General features: G+C 43.4%; 1 protein-coding gene across 5 annotated transcripts in view; it reads left to right on the top strand.

The window, feature by feature from the left end:
* Nucleotides 1–16,397, top strand: part of REELD1 (reeler domain containing 1) — a 57,571-nt gene extending 41,174 nt beyond the window's left edge. Inside the window, exons 5-10 of one of the 5 annotated variants that reach the window (XM_005556025.5) lie at nucleotides 1,054–1,272; nucleotides 6,479–6,701; nucleotides 8,557–8,720; nucleotides 12,323–12,635; nucleotides 13,138–13,201; nucleotides 14,022–16,397. In XM_005556025.5, coding sequence (XP_005556082.3) covers nucleotides 1,065–1,272; nucleotides 6,479–6,701; nucleotides 8,557–8,720; nucleotides 12,323–12,635; nucleotides 13,138–13,201; nucleotides 14,022–14,630 — 1,581 coding nt within the window. In that variant the 5' untranslated portion in view covers nucleotides 1,054–1,064 and the 3' untranslated portion in view covers nucleotides 14,631–16,397. Of the gene's footprint in view, nucleotides 1–1,053; nucleotides 1,273–6,478; nucleotides 6,702–8,556; nucleotides 8,721–12,322; nucleotides 12,636–13,116; nucleotides 13,202–14,021 lie in introns of those variants that run through there. The other 4 variants (XM_074040994.1, XM_074040997.1, XM_074040995.1 and 1 more) reach the window with 4 other exon arrangements.
* The last annotated feature ends 507 nt before the right edge of the window (nucleotides 16,398–16,904 follow it).

Here is a 16,904-nt window from a genome sequence, read left to right on the forward strand (position 1 = left end):
GCACATGCCACCACGCCCAGCTAGTTTTTTGTATTTTAGTAGAGACAGGGTTTCACCTTATTGCCCAGGCTGGTCTTGAACTCCTGTGCTCAGGCAGTCCACCCGCCTCGGCCTCCCAAAGTGCTAGGATTACAGGCGTGAACCACCACACCTGGCCTAAAACAGCACTGTTAAAAAATGCCTGTGATAATCCTAAATATTTATGTAGGCATTCATCTGCCTTGTTTGCTATCTCTCATTTTATTTTTGTCAACTTCTTTTACATTGCCAAATTTTAATTCTTCCTCTTGATGGGAATTAGAGGTAGTAAACAAAAGTAAAATTTACTCTATAAATGCTATTTTATTGAATCATTGTGTTCTATTCCTCAGCCAACATTTTTATCAGTATGTTTAAGAAGGTATAGAATAAATTGAGTATTTCTTTCTCTGCTCATCTTCTTTCTCTGCTCATCTTCTAGGATATAGCTAAAAACAGCCAAAGAAACGACAAAGAGATATCAAAGCAGTGCCAACTTAACAGTCACCTCTAAATAATTAATAGTTGGTAGACTTTTTGTAGCACTTAGCTTGGTAATTTTCAGTTGTAACAGAGATAAGACGCTCAGCCAAGCCACCCCATGCCGTGCCTCCTGACCATAGTGGTATATTGGGTATCTACTTCAGCAATAATGTATCAGAGCTTACGCTGCCCTTGGGTACCAGTCAGCTTGTAAGGAGCTCACGCTAGGATGCAAACATTTTCTGGTTTTATTTCTTTGACTCCATAATTAAAGCCTCTCTTTTGAACAACAACAACATAAAAGCAGTCTGGTCTTACGAGAAAATTATAAGAACAGAAGTTTTTAAAAAGGTGTTTGGAAATGAAACACTTCCTTTAGCCTGGCATTTCTTTTTGATCTTGGCCTTGAGCATTAGCAATCCTGGGAGGCTGCACTAAAAGCATCTCGGGTACAGAGGCAGTGTGGGGTTCAGGTTAGTCACATCCCAAGAAGACTTTATGTCATTTTCCTCAATAGCGTCTGGACTGAAGCTGCTGTTTGTCATGATACAGGGGAGGGCAGGATGAGGATGCGGGCTGCCCTCGTGGGCTGGGCTTGCACCACCCTCTGCCTGGTTTCCTGCTCATCTGCCTTTTCCCATGGTGCCAGCACGGTGGCCTGTGAGGACATGCAGCCCAAGCACATTCAAGCCCAGCCTCAGCACCAGGACACCCACCACATCACCATCCACAGCCGCAGGTCTTCCTATGCACCAGGTGACAAGATTCCAGGTATGTACCGGAGAGGCTTTGAGAGACTCTGAGGAGCCCCAGAGCCCCCATGGATCTTCCAGTTTGTGTTTGTCCCAGTAAGAAGCTTCCTGGACTAAATTTGACTTAATCCTTTTTTTTTTTTTTTTTTTTTTTGTAGAGATGGAGTCTCACTATGTTGCCCAGGCTGGTCTGGAACTCCTGGGCTCAAGTGGTCCTCGCACCTCAGGCTCCCAAGAAGATGGGACTACAGGCACATGCCACTGTGCCATGCTAATTTTTTGTATTTTTTTTTGTTTTAGAGACAGAGTCTTGGTATGTTGCCCAGTCTGGTCTCGAACTCCTGGGCTCAAGTGAACCTCCTGATTCAGCCTCCCAAAGTGCTGGGATTGTAGGCACAGGCCACCATGCCCAGCCTGGCTTAATCTTAAGAAGCAATTATCAGCTTAAAAATAAGCATAAAATATTTGTGTCATAAAAGCCGCATAACTAAACTCTGCATTGATTATGATCTGTATAAGAAGGCACAAATATCATTATTATAGAAAATTATTTTGTCCTTATAATAAGATATAAATGTATCTTATTATGGACACAAATATAGTTACTCTGAACAACCTTCATATATCATCTATGTGTGTGAAATATACTTTTTTCTCATTATTTAAAACTAAAATTCATCCATCAACAGACACTTTGGTGAGAAGATGGATGTTTTAATTTGCTTGACTCTAGTAACCATTTCACTATGTGTAAGTATATCAAATCATAATGTTGTACACTTTAAATATATACAATTTGATATTTTTTTAAATTAAAATATTAGGGGATGAAAAAATCATTTCCTGCTCTCTTAGTTTAGGTGCCTATAAAAGCAGGGAAAGAACATAAGCGCAGGTGGTTTATGTGAGCGATCATCCCAGGAAACACAGGTGAGGAAGAGGGAAAGGGAGCTGGGCAAGAGGAGACGATAATCAAGGGCGTGCAACTGAGCAGGTCGCTGCTGTGGGCACCCGAGGTGCATTCCGGTGGGGACCCTCTGAGAAGCCATGTGAAACGCCTCTGAATCATCTCTCAGGAGGATGCAGGGGCAGGGCACTTACCAGTTTTGAGTTGCCCTCCCAGGGGTGTTTCTACTTCCATGCCCACCCCCACTCCCCAAACTCACACACACTCTCCAGAGTCCATAGCTTACCTTGGACCAAGCTTGGAAGTGGCAGTGAGGGACAACAGAGGAGGAAGCTACAGATGCTTCAGATGCCACTAAGTGTAGGCAGAAAACTATGCACCCAAGGCGAGCTCCATCAGCAACTTTTGCCCTAAACCCCTCTTGATTTTTACTGATTCTTTTGACGGGAACTAAAGGTGACAAACAAAAATGAAATTTACTCTATAAATATTGTTTTATCCATTCGTTTCATTCTGTTGAGAAGTGTGAAAAAACATGGGTGAATAGTACATGAGTTGAACATCAATATACTCCCCAATATACTGAATTAAGGCTATTGTTACAGAGCTTCCCAAACTTTGTCGCATCATGACACAGAAAGCGAGTGTGTATGTAGCACCCCGGGGCAAATGCAAGAGGCTCCCCAAGGAAGGCCACTTCTTTGGGGTCTCCAACCACCCTAGTATGCATCCAGCCCCTCCCAGCATGAAGGGATTAGTATGTCAGTATCTTAGTGTTCTGTGGCTAGGGGAATAACAATGGTAAGAATCAAAACACTATGTCAGCTAGGCTTGGTGGCTCATGCCTGTAATCCCAGCACTTTGGGAGGCCAAGGTGGGTGGATCACTTGAGCTCAGGAGTTTGAGACCAGCCTGGGCAACATGGCAAAACCCCATCTCTACAAAAAAAAAAATACAGAAATTAGCCGGGCATGGTGGCTTGCACCCTGTGGTCCCAGCTATGCTAGAGGCTGAGGTGGGAGGATTGCTTGAGCCTGGGAGGCAGAGGTTGCAGTGAACTGAGATAGCACAACTGCACTCCAGCCTGGGTGACAGTGACAAAGTGAGACTCTGTCTCAAAAACAAACAAACAAACAAAACCCAAAACCAAAAAATGCTATGTCAGGGAGAGAAATCTGTGGAAATAACTACAAATATTGTGATCCCTAAATTCTGAAGGTATCCTGAGGGAAACATAATTGGATTGTAACTGGAACCAAGACAGCATATGTAATAAATAACTTAAGGGAGCGCCTCAGGGATTCAGTGAGAGTCAGCTATTACTCACTTACGTTGTAAGTATACTGTTTTCTTACCGGGATCTGTGAGTCCTTGAAGGTAAGGGCCATGATATCCTGCTCATAGATATATACTCAACACCTAGCATAGTGCCTGGTGTTCAATAGTTCTAAATATTTGTTCAAATGTTTATTAATAAAAGTTCAAATGTGTGGAAAATAAAACAATCCTAGACACCAAGCTGCATTTAGCAAATTTATAAAGGTCTGACCCTGGTTTTAGCCACTCATTCCCTTGAACATGAGTGGCTAATTTTTTTAAAAAAATTTTAAATAGCTTAAAGATATTACATGCTTTAAAAATGTTAAAGTAGTATCAAAAAGTAGAAAATTAAAAGTACTTTTCCTTCTCTTGCTCTGAACACTCAATTTGATTCTCCAGAGGTAACTCTTGTTAAGTTTCTTGCACCTCTTTTCAGAAGTTTTCCATGCATATAAGCATATGTGAGTGAGATCTCAAATTAATATAATCTTAAGCAGACACAAATTAAATGTCTGTGTAATGTTTATATTTTTTTTTACCTAACAATCAGATTGATATCTTTTATTGGATACAGAGCTTGGTTTTTTTTTTTTTTTGAGACAGAGTCTCGCTCTGTCGCCTAGGCTGGAGTGCAGTGGCGCGATCTCAGCTCACTGCAAGCTCCGCCTCCCAGGTTCACACCATTCTCCTGCCTCAGCCTCCCCAGTAGCTGGCACTACAGATGCCTGCCACCACACCTGGCTAATGTTTTTTTTTTTTTTTTTTGTATTTTTAGTAGAGATGAGATTTCAACGTGTTAGCCAGGGTGGTCTTGATCTCCTGACCTCGTGATCTGCCCGCCTCGGCCTCCCAAAGTGCTGGGATTACAGGCATGAGCTACCGTGCCCAGCCACAGAGCTTGCTTTTAATGATTTCATGACAGTCCATTGTCTAGAGGTCACATGATTGATTTAACCAGTTTCTTATTTACGGGAATTTACTTTTTAAATTTTTTTTCATAAACAGTTTTGATGGACATCTTTATTCATATGTCTCTGCTCATCATATGCATCGGGATTGTTTTAGCTGCAAGTATCAGAAAAAATGATTAACGGAAACTTGACGAGTAAAAACATTTAATTTTCTCTCTTGAGTCTGGAGGCACAGTTTCTGTATTGCGTGAAGCCATTCAATACATCATCGAGATCCTAAGATTTTTCCATTTTCCTGCCGTCATTAGCAAGTTGGGTTTTCATTCCTTTGACGTTGCACAGTCTCAGGATGAGTGCCGTGGTTTTAGGCCTCGCACTGGGATGACAGCTGGAATAAAGGCCTTACGTGAAAAGACTGATCCTTAGACATTAGCTGTTCTCTCAGCAGATTTGGCCTCATTGGCCAGAATTCTGTCTGGTGAAGGGGAACAGAATCACCAACACTGGTTTCAGTCTAATCACGGTTCATCCCCTGGAGAAAAGGAGAAGCCTAACTTCCCTGAAGACAGGTGGTCTCCACTTGCCACATGAATGTAGCATCTGGGTTCTGTTAGCAGAACCATCTGTTCTGCTAGCAGGGAATAAGAAGACAATAGCTGTTGAGTATTGGACATCAGTGTTTGCCATATTTATTTGTTCAAGTTTGTCAGTGGGGAAAATTCTTAGCTACAAAATTTCTAGATCAAAGAGTAATGATTTTTGGAGGGCATTTCTTTTATTGTGTTTATATACATATATCATAAACTTTACCATTATAGCTGAATACAGCTCAGTGGCATCAAGTGCATTCACAATGTTGTACAGCCATCATCACTATCCATTTCCAGAACTTTTCCATCATCCCAGATGGACACTCTGTACTGGCCATCCTTCCCTGTGCCCAGCCTCAGCCAACTTTAAATCTTCTTTCTGTCTCTGTCAAGCCGACTGCTCTGGGTGCCTCACAGGAGCGGAATCATGCAATATTTGTCATCTTCGGTCTGGCTTATTTTACTGTGTTTTCAGGGCTAACTGATAAGGTAGCATGTATCAGAGGGGTACTTGCATTTTAAATGTGGAAGATGTTGTCAGGTTACACCACAAAAAGTTGGATGGTTTGTAGTCCCAGCACTAGTGAATGAATGTCCTAGTTTTTCCATAGTCTTATCAAGACTGTTTACAACCACACATTTTAACATTTGCTAATATGAAAGGTGTAAAATAGCATCTCATTTATAATTGCTTTTAAAACATTACTGAGCAGCCAGGTGTGGTGGCTCACGCCTGTAAGCCCAGCACTTTGGGAGGCTGGGGAGGGCAAATCACGAGGTCAAGAGATCGGGACCATCCTGGCCAACATGATGAAACCCCCGTCTCTACTAAAAATACAAAAATTATCTGGGTGTGGTGGCACATGCCTGTACTCCCAGCTACTTGAGAGACTGAGGCAGGAGAATCGCTTGAACCCGGGAGGCAGAGGTTGTAGTGAGCTGGGATCGTGCCACTGCATGGCAGCCTGGTGACAGAGCGAGACTCTGTCTCAAAAAAAAAAAAAAAAAATTACTAAGCTTGTTTTATTTTCTGTTTGTATCCTTTCATTATTTTGAGGGAGTCATCTTTTTATGGATTCACCATGACTCTGATTATTTGTCCGCTGTATGTCTTACAAATACTTTTCTTTGGAAAATAATTTTTTTTAATCATCTGTCCTAAGTTCACCCAACCTTATATTTTAAAAAAATATAGCACACTTTACTCATCTTTTCCTTTATGGCGGCTGGGTTTTGCTCAGAGAGGTATTTCTAAATCCAGTATTTATAAAAAGAAAAAAATGTTTCTAGTTATATTTTATTTGATTTTCGCATACCTTTGATCCAAATGGAATTTATTTTGGTGTGAAATAGGACTTCAACTTCCCCCCCCCCCACAATGAATTGTTCACTTTCTAGGGGTTGATCTTAAGCTTTTAGTTTTAAAAAAACCTGCATAAAATCACCAAATGGAACTAAGTCACACATGTTCATGTTGAATGGGTGTTTTTGTTGCAGTGACGGTGAGAAGCAGTCGTGATTTCATGGGATTTCTCCTTCAGGCTCGAAGAGTGTCTGATCATCAAATCGCTGGGACTTTTGTTTTCATTCCTCCTCATTCCAAACTGATGACTTGTTTTCAAGAGGCTGATGCAGTCACCCATTCTGACAAGTCCCTGAAGAGAAACCTGTCGTTCCTGTGGAAGGCCCCTGCCCAGCCTGTGGGGGATATTAAGTTCCTGTAAGAGAGTGAAGTGCTGTTTCTTAGAAACTGAGCCTTTAACTCTGAAGAGAGGGGAGTTTCTCTTTGCCCTGCCTTCATATTCCCTTTCCCCCTGCTTATGTGGCCACCTTATAGCAAGGACAGGATTGCGGATGCTGCCTAAACTGGAGAGCCTATGCAGAGGGGAACTAAAAAAATGTTGCCCCCAAACTCATCCCTTCAGCACTATCCATATTATCTCTCTGCCTCCCCAGGCACAGGTAAATCTTGGCCAACGTCTCCAGGAATTTCTGACCAGAGGACAGAAGGGCTGGCCGTGGGAAGGCAGGAGAGAGCCAAGAAAGAGATAGGCAGATGGACAAATGGACACGTCCCTGGGCCCAGGAAAAGCCTCTTGAGGCTCTATGCCTTGGCTTGTTGTCTATAAATGGGCATAACCACAGCACCTCCCTCAGAGGGTTGTGTATGGATGAGAGAGCCTATGTTTGCTCAGAACAGTTCCTGGCAACAGTAAGCACTTCAAAAGCATCATTACTACTCAGAACGAGGTGCTTGTTTTGTCATTCTTTTCAGACACTTGCATTTACCAAGAAAGAGAATTTTTTTCTTTCGGGAAAGGGTGTGTGTTTCTGTTTCTTTTCCCCACACCCTCCTAAATATGAAGGAGAGTGCGTCTGCAGGCAGAGGTCATCCAGGGCACGTGCTTACCTCCAGGACTCCCCTCTGCTCTGGGGAGCAGTGGGAGAGGAGGTTGGTGGCCCCAGCCTGTGGTGTCCCTTCTCCCCCACTTCCTGGTGGCACAGGGCAGCAGACAGGACAGTAAGAAGGGAAACACATGCCTTAGGATTTTTCCTCTTTGGAAGGCCCAGGGCCCGCTTACCCGTGGGTGTGCCCAGCTTCTGCCCTTGGCTTTGGTTCTTATGCAGTACAGAGGGTGTCTGACACTTGAAGTCCTTAAACCTGTACAGTCACCTTTTTTTCTCAAAGCACCTCCATTCCTATTTTTGGATTTACCATCATAGATGCTGCATGCCGCATAGCAAGTAGTGTAGAAGCTATGATCTCCATTTGACAGAACAAAACGAGCTAAGTCACTTGATGAGATGCCTGTCCTAAGTCGCCCTGTGATCTCCCACCTCTGGGAACCCTCGCGCATGATAACGTCCGCCAAGTCTGGAAACCGCATGTTGGGGGCCTGAACTATGACTCTCACTGAGTCTCGAGGCTCTGGGTGACCTCGGCCAAATTAATCGCCTTGTTATGACTGCCTCCTGAATACTTAAAGTGGGAAAAATGATGCTTGCCAATAATCCTTCCTTTACTGAAATATTTGGAAGAACAAATGGCATAATGTTTGTGAAACTGATTTTTTACTGAAGAATTATTTTTCAAAAAATTATTTAGAATATTAAGGATTTGTCTCTAATTTCCAATAGAATCTACAATGACAATAGACATGTACAATTATACAACAGAATTATGAGATCTTCAAATCATGATGTAATAACAGTGTATCAGGAATGGCTAATAATAACATTGACAATAAAACCTTTTGTTGGAGTCTAAATAGTTTAAGGAGAAACTTTTTAGTTAAAATGAGATTTTTAGTGACTATTTATTCAAGAAGACCATTGATTTTTTCATATCCTCTCTCATTCTAATTATTTGCAACTGTGGGGTTTTTGTTTTTAAAAAGAATGAAGTCACTTTTCATTCTTGAAGTAATAACATAATCTCTCTCTCATTCTTCTATTTATTTAGTTTTGTTCCTGTTTATCTGTTAGTGTGTTCTCTCTTTTCTAAGAGGCTGGCCTGAGTTATTATTTAAAGGAAACTAAATCCGTGAACTACTCTGCTCTTTCTCTTTCCACAGTTTATCAGTAGTCCAGTCATATTTCGTTTACTGGGCAAGGATTGAATCATCTGTTGTGTCCCAACAGACACATAGCAGCGCCCATTCTGATGACCGCATGGAGCCCAGATTACTGATGCCAACCCTTCACCAGAGGCTGGGTGATGTTGAAGGAGCTGCCCCAGGTACAGCTTGTCATTGTATTTGCCAGGCTGGTTGTCATCATTATTTTTACAGTTATCTATTTTCACTTAAAAGTTACTACTGCCAGTTTCCTGTCCCTGCAAAACAAGTAATAAACACCTGCCGTGGCCAACTGCAGCAGTTCCTGGGGATGTGATAACGCAGCAGTGAGAGGGAGGGAACGCTTGCAGTTGCTTTGTTTGTTGCAGCAAACACACTTTGTCTGGCTCAACCTAACACAGTAAGTCAGGCCCCCGGGTGGACAGTGAGAGCTGTGCTGCAATACCAAAAAACAGCATACACCTCTTCCCCCACATTTACTAGTCCTCACAATATTTCCACTGTTTTCCTTAGTCCCCTGAAGCTACACAGAGAGCACAAAAAGGAAATGAGCTTTTCTTCGTCTTTTCTCATAAAAACGCATCCAGTTTTCACTGTTAACTTTTCACAGTAGGTAGATGGCTCTTTGCAACCTGGGTTGGGGAACAGAATCAGGAATCACTGTTTCAATGGGAAGGGATTTTTCCTTGCTCACTACATGGCTTTATATTCCATTAGTCCATGAACTCCTGAAAAAAGAAAAGAAAAGAAACAAAACAAAGGAAAACCTCTAGCCAGCTAGAGGCTGTTTGACCTACCTGAAAATCCCTGGTGGCATGGAACTCCTTTTTATTGCTTATTTCTAGTTAAGTTCTATGAACGCAAGCACTCGTAAAAGCATCCAGGCACATGCACACAAGACTCTACCCTTAATCCATTCGTTCTCCTCTTCCTTTATTCTTTCCTTTGTTCTTTGCTAATATGTTAAGGCCAGAATCCAGTGAGAATCCCTGCCTCTTCTCAGTCGAGCAGACCCAGGTACAGAAACAGTGGGGACCACCCTCCATTCTCTGTCTTTGCCCCAAAACCTTTGTCTTCTCCCATTACCCAGCACAACTCCTCCAACCCTCCCACCAAGACACTCCTACAAGCAGAGTAAAGATCTCAGAGCTGAGAGTGTGGCCTGGAGAAGACCCTGCACCCCTGACATATGTTTGAAATCTCATGTTTTATTTTATGAATGATGCAAATGTCATGTTTTAATCCCAAGTATAACCACGTTTGTTTGGACATGAATATGAATAAAACTGAAGTTTCAGGAAGAAGTGTCATGTGGAGCCTTGGGCCTTTCTATGCCTGACTCTGCTGGAAACCTTGTCCGCTAGGGGCCACAGCTTCCAGCCCAAGCAGTTTACAGGGTAACCTCCTCATTACATTGCCCACATTCCTCTCCTTCTGGCCCCGGCCTGTCTTCCCCATTCATTCCAGTACCCAAACCCTAGTGATTCCCAAAGGAAAAAGAAACGTGTATGTATGCATGTGCATGCATGTGTGTATGTATGTGCGTGTGTGTGTGTGTGTATGTATCCTGGGAAGTTTATCTTTGTACAGTTAAGAAATCTATTCACCTTATTTCATCTAATAAAGTGAAATAGATTTCTTAACTGTACAAAGGATTCAGTAGGCAAGTATAAATTATAAATTTTCAAAATTGGGGAAGTAGTATATTGTATATCTGAAACTTATCTCCCAATAGACCAAGACACTTTGGGTCCTCCTCCACCCCATTAGGTATGGTCTACTTTTATATTTCAGTCCCTTCCCTTCTGACACTTCCTCAAACTGGACTGTTCCACATGACAGTTCTCTGCATCTTTCAAGGTACAGTTCAAATATCTCCTTTGTGAAACTTTTCCTGATATTTCCTGGTAGGCAAGTGCCTTAGTCTATTCCAGCTGCTATAACAAAACATCCTAGACTGAATAATTTATAAACAATAGAAACATATTGCCTACATTCTGGAGGTTGGGAAGTCCAAGATGAAGGCACCAACAGATTAAGTGTCTGGTGAGGGAGGGATGATCTGTGCCTCAACAATGGCACGTTCTTGCTGTGTCTTCACATGGTGGAAGGGGTGAACAAGCTCCCTCAGTCCCCTTTTATAAGGCCACTAATCCCATTCATGAGGGCTCCACCCTCATGACTTAAGTACCTGCTAAAAACCCCACCTCTTTACACTATTGCATTGGGAGTTTGATTTCAACATGTGAATTTTGAGGGGGACACATTAAGACCATAGTAGCAAGTATAATTGCTTCCTTAGCTCTGGTATTAATTGATTAATTAATTCATTAATTAATTTTGTGACACAGTCTCTCTCTGTTACCCAGGCTGGAGTACAGTGGTGCGGTCTCAGCTCACTGCAACCTCCACCTCCAGGGTTCAAATGATTCTCCTGCCTCAGCCTCCCAAGTAGCTTGGAATTACAGGCATGCGCCACTGCATCCTGCTAACTTTGGTATTTTTAGTAGAGAGACACGGTTTCCCCATGTTGACCAGGCTGGTCTTGAACTCCTGACCTTAGGTGATCTACTTGCCATGGCCTGCCAAAGTGCTGGGATTACAGGCTTGAGCGCCCGGCCTCTTGTATTAATTTAGGTAGTTTGACATGTAAGGGTGTCTCTTCCCAGTTTTGAGTTCAGGGACACCAGTTACAAGTCTGCATTATGTTTGCATCTCCAACAACTCTAACAATGCCCAGCACACAGTGGGTCTGCAGGAAATATCCAAATGCTCTTAGAGTTCAAGAAGGAATTTGAAACTATCAGTTTGCCATGTTTTGTATGTCTGGGCTAGGCTGCTTTGTTCTTCACTTCAACATTTGTGAGTGTTAAAAACATTGGAGCAAAGGGGTACCTCCTTCACCCCCATCAAAGAACCTGGGGCCCTTGCCAGAGAAACTTCTGCCAACACTGTTTTGGTCAATGCCATCATGCCATCCTCATCATCATTGTGGTAAACCCTCTGTGCATGTTGCCTGTGCCTGTGTGCCAGGCACCTGCTTCACGCTTCCCCGTTAATGAGTTCGTGTCAACCCCTCAGCAATTCTATGCTGGCCTCATTTTGCAAATGAAGAAACTAATGCTCTGGGAGGACTTCCCCAAAGCCAGGAATTAGTGGAGGACTGAACCCAGATGACAGTCTGACTCTACAACCTGCACTTGCTTGCTTGCTGCTCCGTGTGAAGCTCTTTCTCATGCTCTGGGCTGTCAGGTTAGCCAGTCACAAATGGGAAATGAGATGGTGGAGGGCAGTGGAGGGCAGTGATCTCGTCTCTGCTCATAGCAGATGTTCAAGTTATTATCACCAGGGAAAGAAACTTTGAGTGTTAATAATAGGGCAAGAAAGATCTAGGGCTTTGAAAAGTCTGATTTGTGGGATTCCACTCTTTTTTCTAGCTAGAAGCAGTTTTTGGTAGAGGTGAAATAAATACGGTGGTCACAGTGCGTTCTGCGTTCCCTGAATGGTGGCTGTTAAGAAGGTACAAGCCCAGACAGGCCAGGGACTCACTCTCTAAAAAGATATAAGCCCTTGCGTGGTCAGGGGCTTGTGTGATCAGGCAGGTCATCTGTATGCTGACACTTTTAAGTGCCTTACACTTAATGGTCTCTCCTTGAGGAACATTAGAGTCACTGCTGTTTACCCCCGATCATAGCTGTGTGTATCAATCGATACGGGGAAAGTGCTCTCACTCTCTCTGCACTGTCTTTGGGCCTCTGCTTAGCTCCCAGGGCCCCCATCACTCTTCCACAGAAGCACACACATGCCTTTGCTGTTGCCCTTCCTGGAGCTGCAGAGGAGGACAGCCTAGATCCTGTTCCTGCCAGTACTTGGGTGACAAAGTTTCCTGGGGATGCAGAGACTCTGTCCCAACCATCTTCACACACAGCCACTGAAGGCAGCATCGACCAGCAACTCAGCATGGACAGCCATCCGACTCTAGAGCCGTCCCTGGAGGTCCACAGGCTGGAGAGGCTCGTGGCCCTCAAGAGAGTCTCCTCAGAGAGCTTTGCTTCCAGACTTAGCATCCATCACAGGTAAGGGTGATGGGTGGGCCATTCAGGACAGGTGATGGGACTAGGCTGAACACTGGGGTGCATCATTTGGAGTCTGACAAAGAAGATCTCAGCCATATTTATTCTTAAGTGTGTGAAAAACCCAGGATGTAACAGGGCCACTGGTCTGAAGGACTGGGTATGATAATTACCCAGGGAAATTATTCTCTTGGATGGGGTGAGATCTCTGAGATGCTGTTATAAATAAAACTTTAAAAGTGACTTTTTATATTTTAAATATATTTATAATAACAATATAGAAATGTATATTTTATATAAAATAATAAGCGATAGCATTTGGTGAGTTCTTTGCCGCCATTCTCACTTATCTCTCCCCTTCTTCGTCTCTGTGGTTCCCAACTCCAAACTCAGAAGTTTTTCAAGTGGATCTGATGCCATCTGCATACACAACAATGGTAGGAAACATTGCTTTTTGGTCCAAAACTTAATGACCTGTTTTCAGCCCTTCCATTCTTCCCTTTAGATCTCAGGATGATCCCAGCTTTGATTCACTGGAAACTTGCCTGTCCTCAGTTGGGGGTGAACAGGTAAGAACCTAAACTGTGAAGAGGGCTTGCGACTGATGTTTTGATCCTAGACTGGCCAGTTTCAGGCTGGAAAATCAGAGCTACTAGAGTGATTGATAGATAAAGTCAGAGAGAAGAAGGCAAAGTATAATATACACACAGTGTCTTTCTACTAATCAATACCTTTCCATTATATGCAGTGTCTCTGAAGTGATCGGCAATTGTAGAAATTGATGTTTTAGTGATTTGTCTTCTCACGTAGCCATAGTTAATAATTACTCTCTTCTCTCCTCCTCCATCCCTCCTTCATAACATTGACCTCAAAGCACCATGTATGGTCCCAGAAGTTAGATCAATGGGCAATATAAAATATAAATGCCCACTGATTTGCTATTCCTTTGAAGTCTTAGAAGGAACACAAAATAAAACATGGTGTAATATTCTTACTTACATTTATCAGAACCTACAGTGAGGTTAAATGGTCCCTCTTGCATGGGTCCTATCATAAAAAGACACACTAGAAGCTTTCAGCCATAGAAGATGATGCAATCACCCATTGATATTTTGGTTTGGAAGCCTCTTAAAGGATCCTTAGCTTGTTCTTGTAACTGGCTTCCTTGTTCTCTGTGGGGTTTCCATTAGCCACCCCATCCCCATCAATAACAAGTGCATTTGTATCTAGTTGGGCATTTTACTTTGAGCTCCTTTAGTAGCAAGAAAGAGATTGGGTTTTCAGCTGCCGCCTGGGAGTCTTTAAGGAACCCCAGTTAGTTACAAAGTTCAGTGGCAGCTTAGGAGGAAGACCAGTACCTTTGACTCTTTTTTTCCTTTGTTTTTCTAGGACAAGATGAAGGCCTCTAACAGGACCATGACACAGCCTCCTCTGTACCCCGTCCAGCTTACCCATCCCCGGCGCCTCTGGTCCTCTGAAACTTTCACAGGGAATGGGGCAGGGGCAAGCAACCCAACCGCTGTCCTCCAGACCTCTGGTACTTCTGGGCTACCTGCTACTGGTGACCAGTCAGAGGCATCCAGGGCCTCTGCCAGCTTCTTACTTCAGTCAAAGCACGAGGAGCTCAGAGCAGGGAAGGGAGATGGAGAGGGTGGAGTGGGATACCCTCAGCAGACCAACTCACGGCCTGACGCTGGGCTAGAGGGGGCCCAGGCCCCTCTGGGGATCCAGCTCAGAACTCCCCAGCTGGGAGTTCTGCTTTGCCTGTCAGCCATCCTGGGCATGGCCCTGGCTGCTGGCCTTCGCTACCTGCACACCCAGTATTGCCACCAGCAGACAGAAGTGTCCTTCGGCGAGCCCGCTTCGGATGCTGTTGCCAGGAGCGACAGTGGCGAGACTGTGCACATCAGGAGGATTGGGGAGAACGGTTTTGTTTTGGTTCAAGCAGAGTACAACTGGATCACTCCTTCTGTGGGTAGCAAGAAAACAGTCCTCTGAGAAGACCATCACCCCAGACCTCTCAGTGGCCCTCCTTGGGTCCTGGAGAGTGTCCCCGACAGAGCAGACCTAATGAGAATACCTGATGAAGACAGGGACTCATTGTGCCTCTGTCAATGTGCAGTTCATGGAGGAAGCCGGGAGAGGACAGTTTCATCAACAGAGGGAGTTATTTCTGAGCTTTGTTGTCTTAACATCTGTAATTGAGCTTCCTTTTTTCTTTTTGCAATTAGACGTTCTGTTTGAAGACTTAAACTCAACACAATGAATATTGTATAACCCGCTCATTAACTAGACCCCTGTGGCCGCTAAGCTTCCTCTGTTGCCTTAAGGAAGCCATAGAAATAGAAATGCTGTCCCTCCTTAGTGTCTCAGCCTCATCTCTTCTAACTCTTTGGGGAAAAGAGTAATGTTAGGTTGTGTCTCCTGCAAGAAAAAGAACTGCAGCTCTCACTTTGCCTTCCTAAACCACCCCCAAATAAGTTTTCTTTTCAAAACTAGAATTCAACAACTTGCTAGAGTTCTGATTTGGATGGCTAGGTGAATGCAAGGGTGTTTGGTCTTCTGGGCAACTCAGCAGCCTGGCAAATCGCTATGGAAATTGATCCAAAGTCAGGAAAGTTTTTGAGAGCTTGATTGAACACATCTTTAGGAAAACATATACATGCAACACAAGGCCATAAACACCAGAGTGGGGTAAGCAAGCCTTTTCATCAGGTGTAAATGGATCTGAGACCTCCCATCCATTTACACTTGATGGAAAGATTCCTGTATTCCAGCAGCTAGCAGACATATTGCCTTTTGCCAGAGGTCAGGCTGAAAAACGTTATTATACCAGCACAGTTTGAAGAACAGTCTTTACTTGTCTTTTCAGGGAATATCAGGCAGAAAGCTTCATGGACGAAGGTCATCTATCTGATCTCATAACCTTATGAAGATTGCTTTGATTTAACAGTGGCTCCACAGATACTATCTGAGGTCAAAACAACAGATCTGAATGTAACTCTTAAATATGCTCACCTAATATAACACATTGGAATTAGCTGCCTTTTCAGAGTGAAACCTATTACAGAGTCACCATTCATTTTAATGCAGAAACAAAAATCACTACAAATTCGGAAAGGATATTTGTTTATTGAACACCTAATTCATACAGGAACTGTGCTAAGAAATTTGCATATATCTTCACATTTAACCCTCACAAAAATTTAATGAGGAATAAGTGCAGTAACTTTCCAAGGAGAATGAGGCTTTCCTTACATCTCAATTTAACAATTTTTAAAAATTGGGTGTTCAGGAAAGAGACAGCTCCTGCTTTTTCCATACCTCCCTTTAGCTCATTGGTCATCAATTTCAAGACTGTCTCCTCCTGGATTCTGGGCTAGATAGCTCTGTTCCCTGGCTTCAGTCATTAGATGCATGGAGACCTAGGTAATTTGTGCATTCACAAATGAAAGTGTTCTAGGAATGCTGTGGAAAGAAAGAAATGTACTGTACTCTAATAAGGCCACAGATATCCCTTCTGCATGCCTAGGGATGCCCTCTAAAAGATATCCTCCCCGAGAAGCAAACAAGGGACCCCATTAGCGGAGAGCTCTCATCTGGCCACATCACATCAGAGCCAGATGCATCATGTATGCAACATTTTTTAGATCTTTTCTGTCTAAGAGAGAATTTTCCTATGTAAACAGACTGTTTCGCTTATCTGTTGATGTGAACAGATTACTTTCAAGCTTAGTAGTTGAAAATAAAATCACCACCACGACCATTTATCATCTTTCACAATTCTGGGGTTGCCTGGGCTCAGCTGGTCAGTTCTTCTGCTTTTGATGTTATTGAATGGGATGGGACAGCCTAGTTGACTCCCTCACATGGCTTGCAGTTGGTGTTGGCTGCCAGCTAAGGGCCCAAATGGGGCTGCTGAAGAATGTGGGAAGCAATATGGTTCTGTTCTTTGTGTCTTCTTATGCCATATGGTGGCTGAGTTCCAAGAGGAAGTGTGCCAAGCACACAAAACCAAAGACTGCATGTCTCTTAAGACCTAACCTTGGAAGTGGTCATAGTGAGTCACAGGACCAACTCTCATTATTCAAAAGGAAGGGCAATAGATTTCACTTTTTGATGGGAGAAGTGACAGAGGATTTGCAACCATCTTTAATTCACTTTCCCTTCTTCTTAGACTGCTGACCTGCCATGGGGGGATTGTGTGAGACTTGAAGAGATGCCATTCATCCCTGGGAGATGAGGGAGGTGAGAGGAGTCTCCAGATTTCAG

Source organism: Macaca fascicularis, chromosome 5 (genome assembly GCF_037993035.2).
Source record: "Macaca fascicularis isolate 582-1 chromosome 5, T2T-MFA8v1.1".
In the NCBI taxonomy this organism is placed as follows: domain Eukaryota; kingdom Metazoa; phylum Chordata; class Mammalia; order Primates; family Cercopithecidae; genus Macaca; species Macaca fascicularis.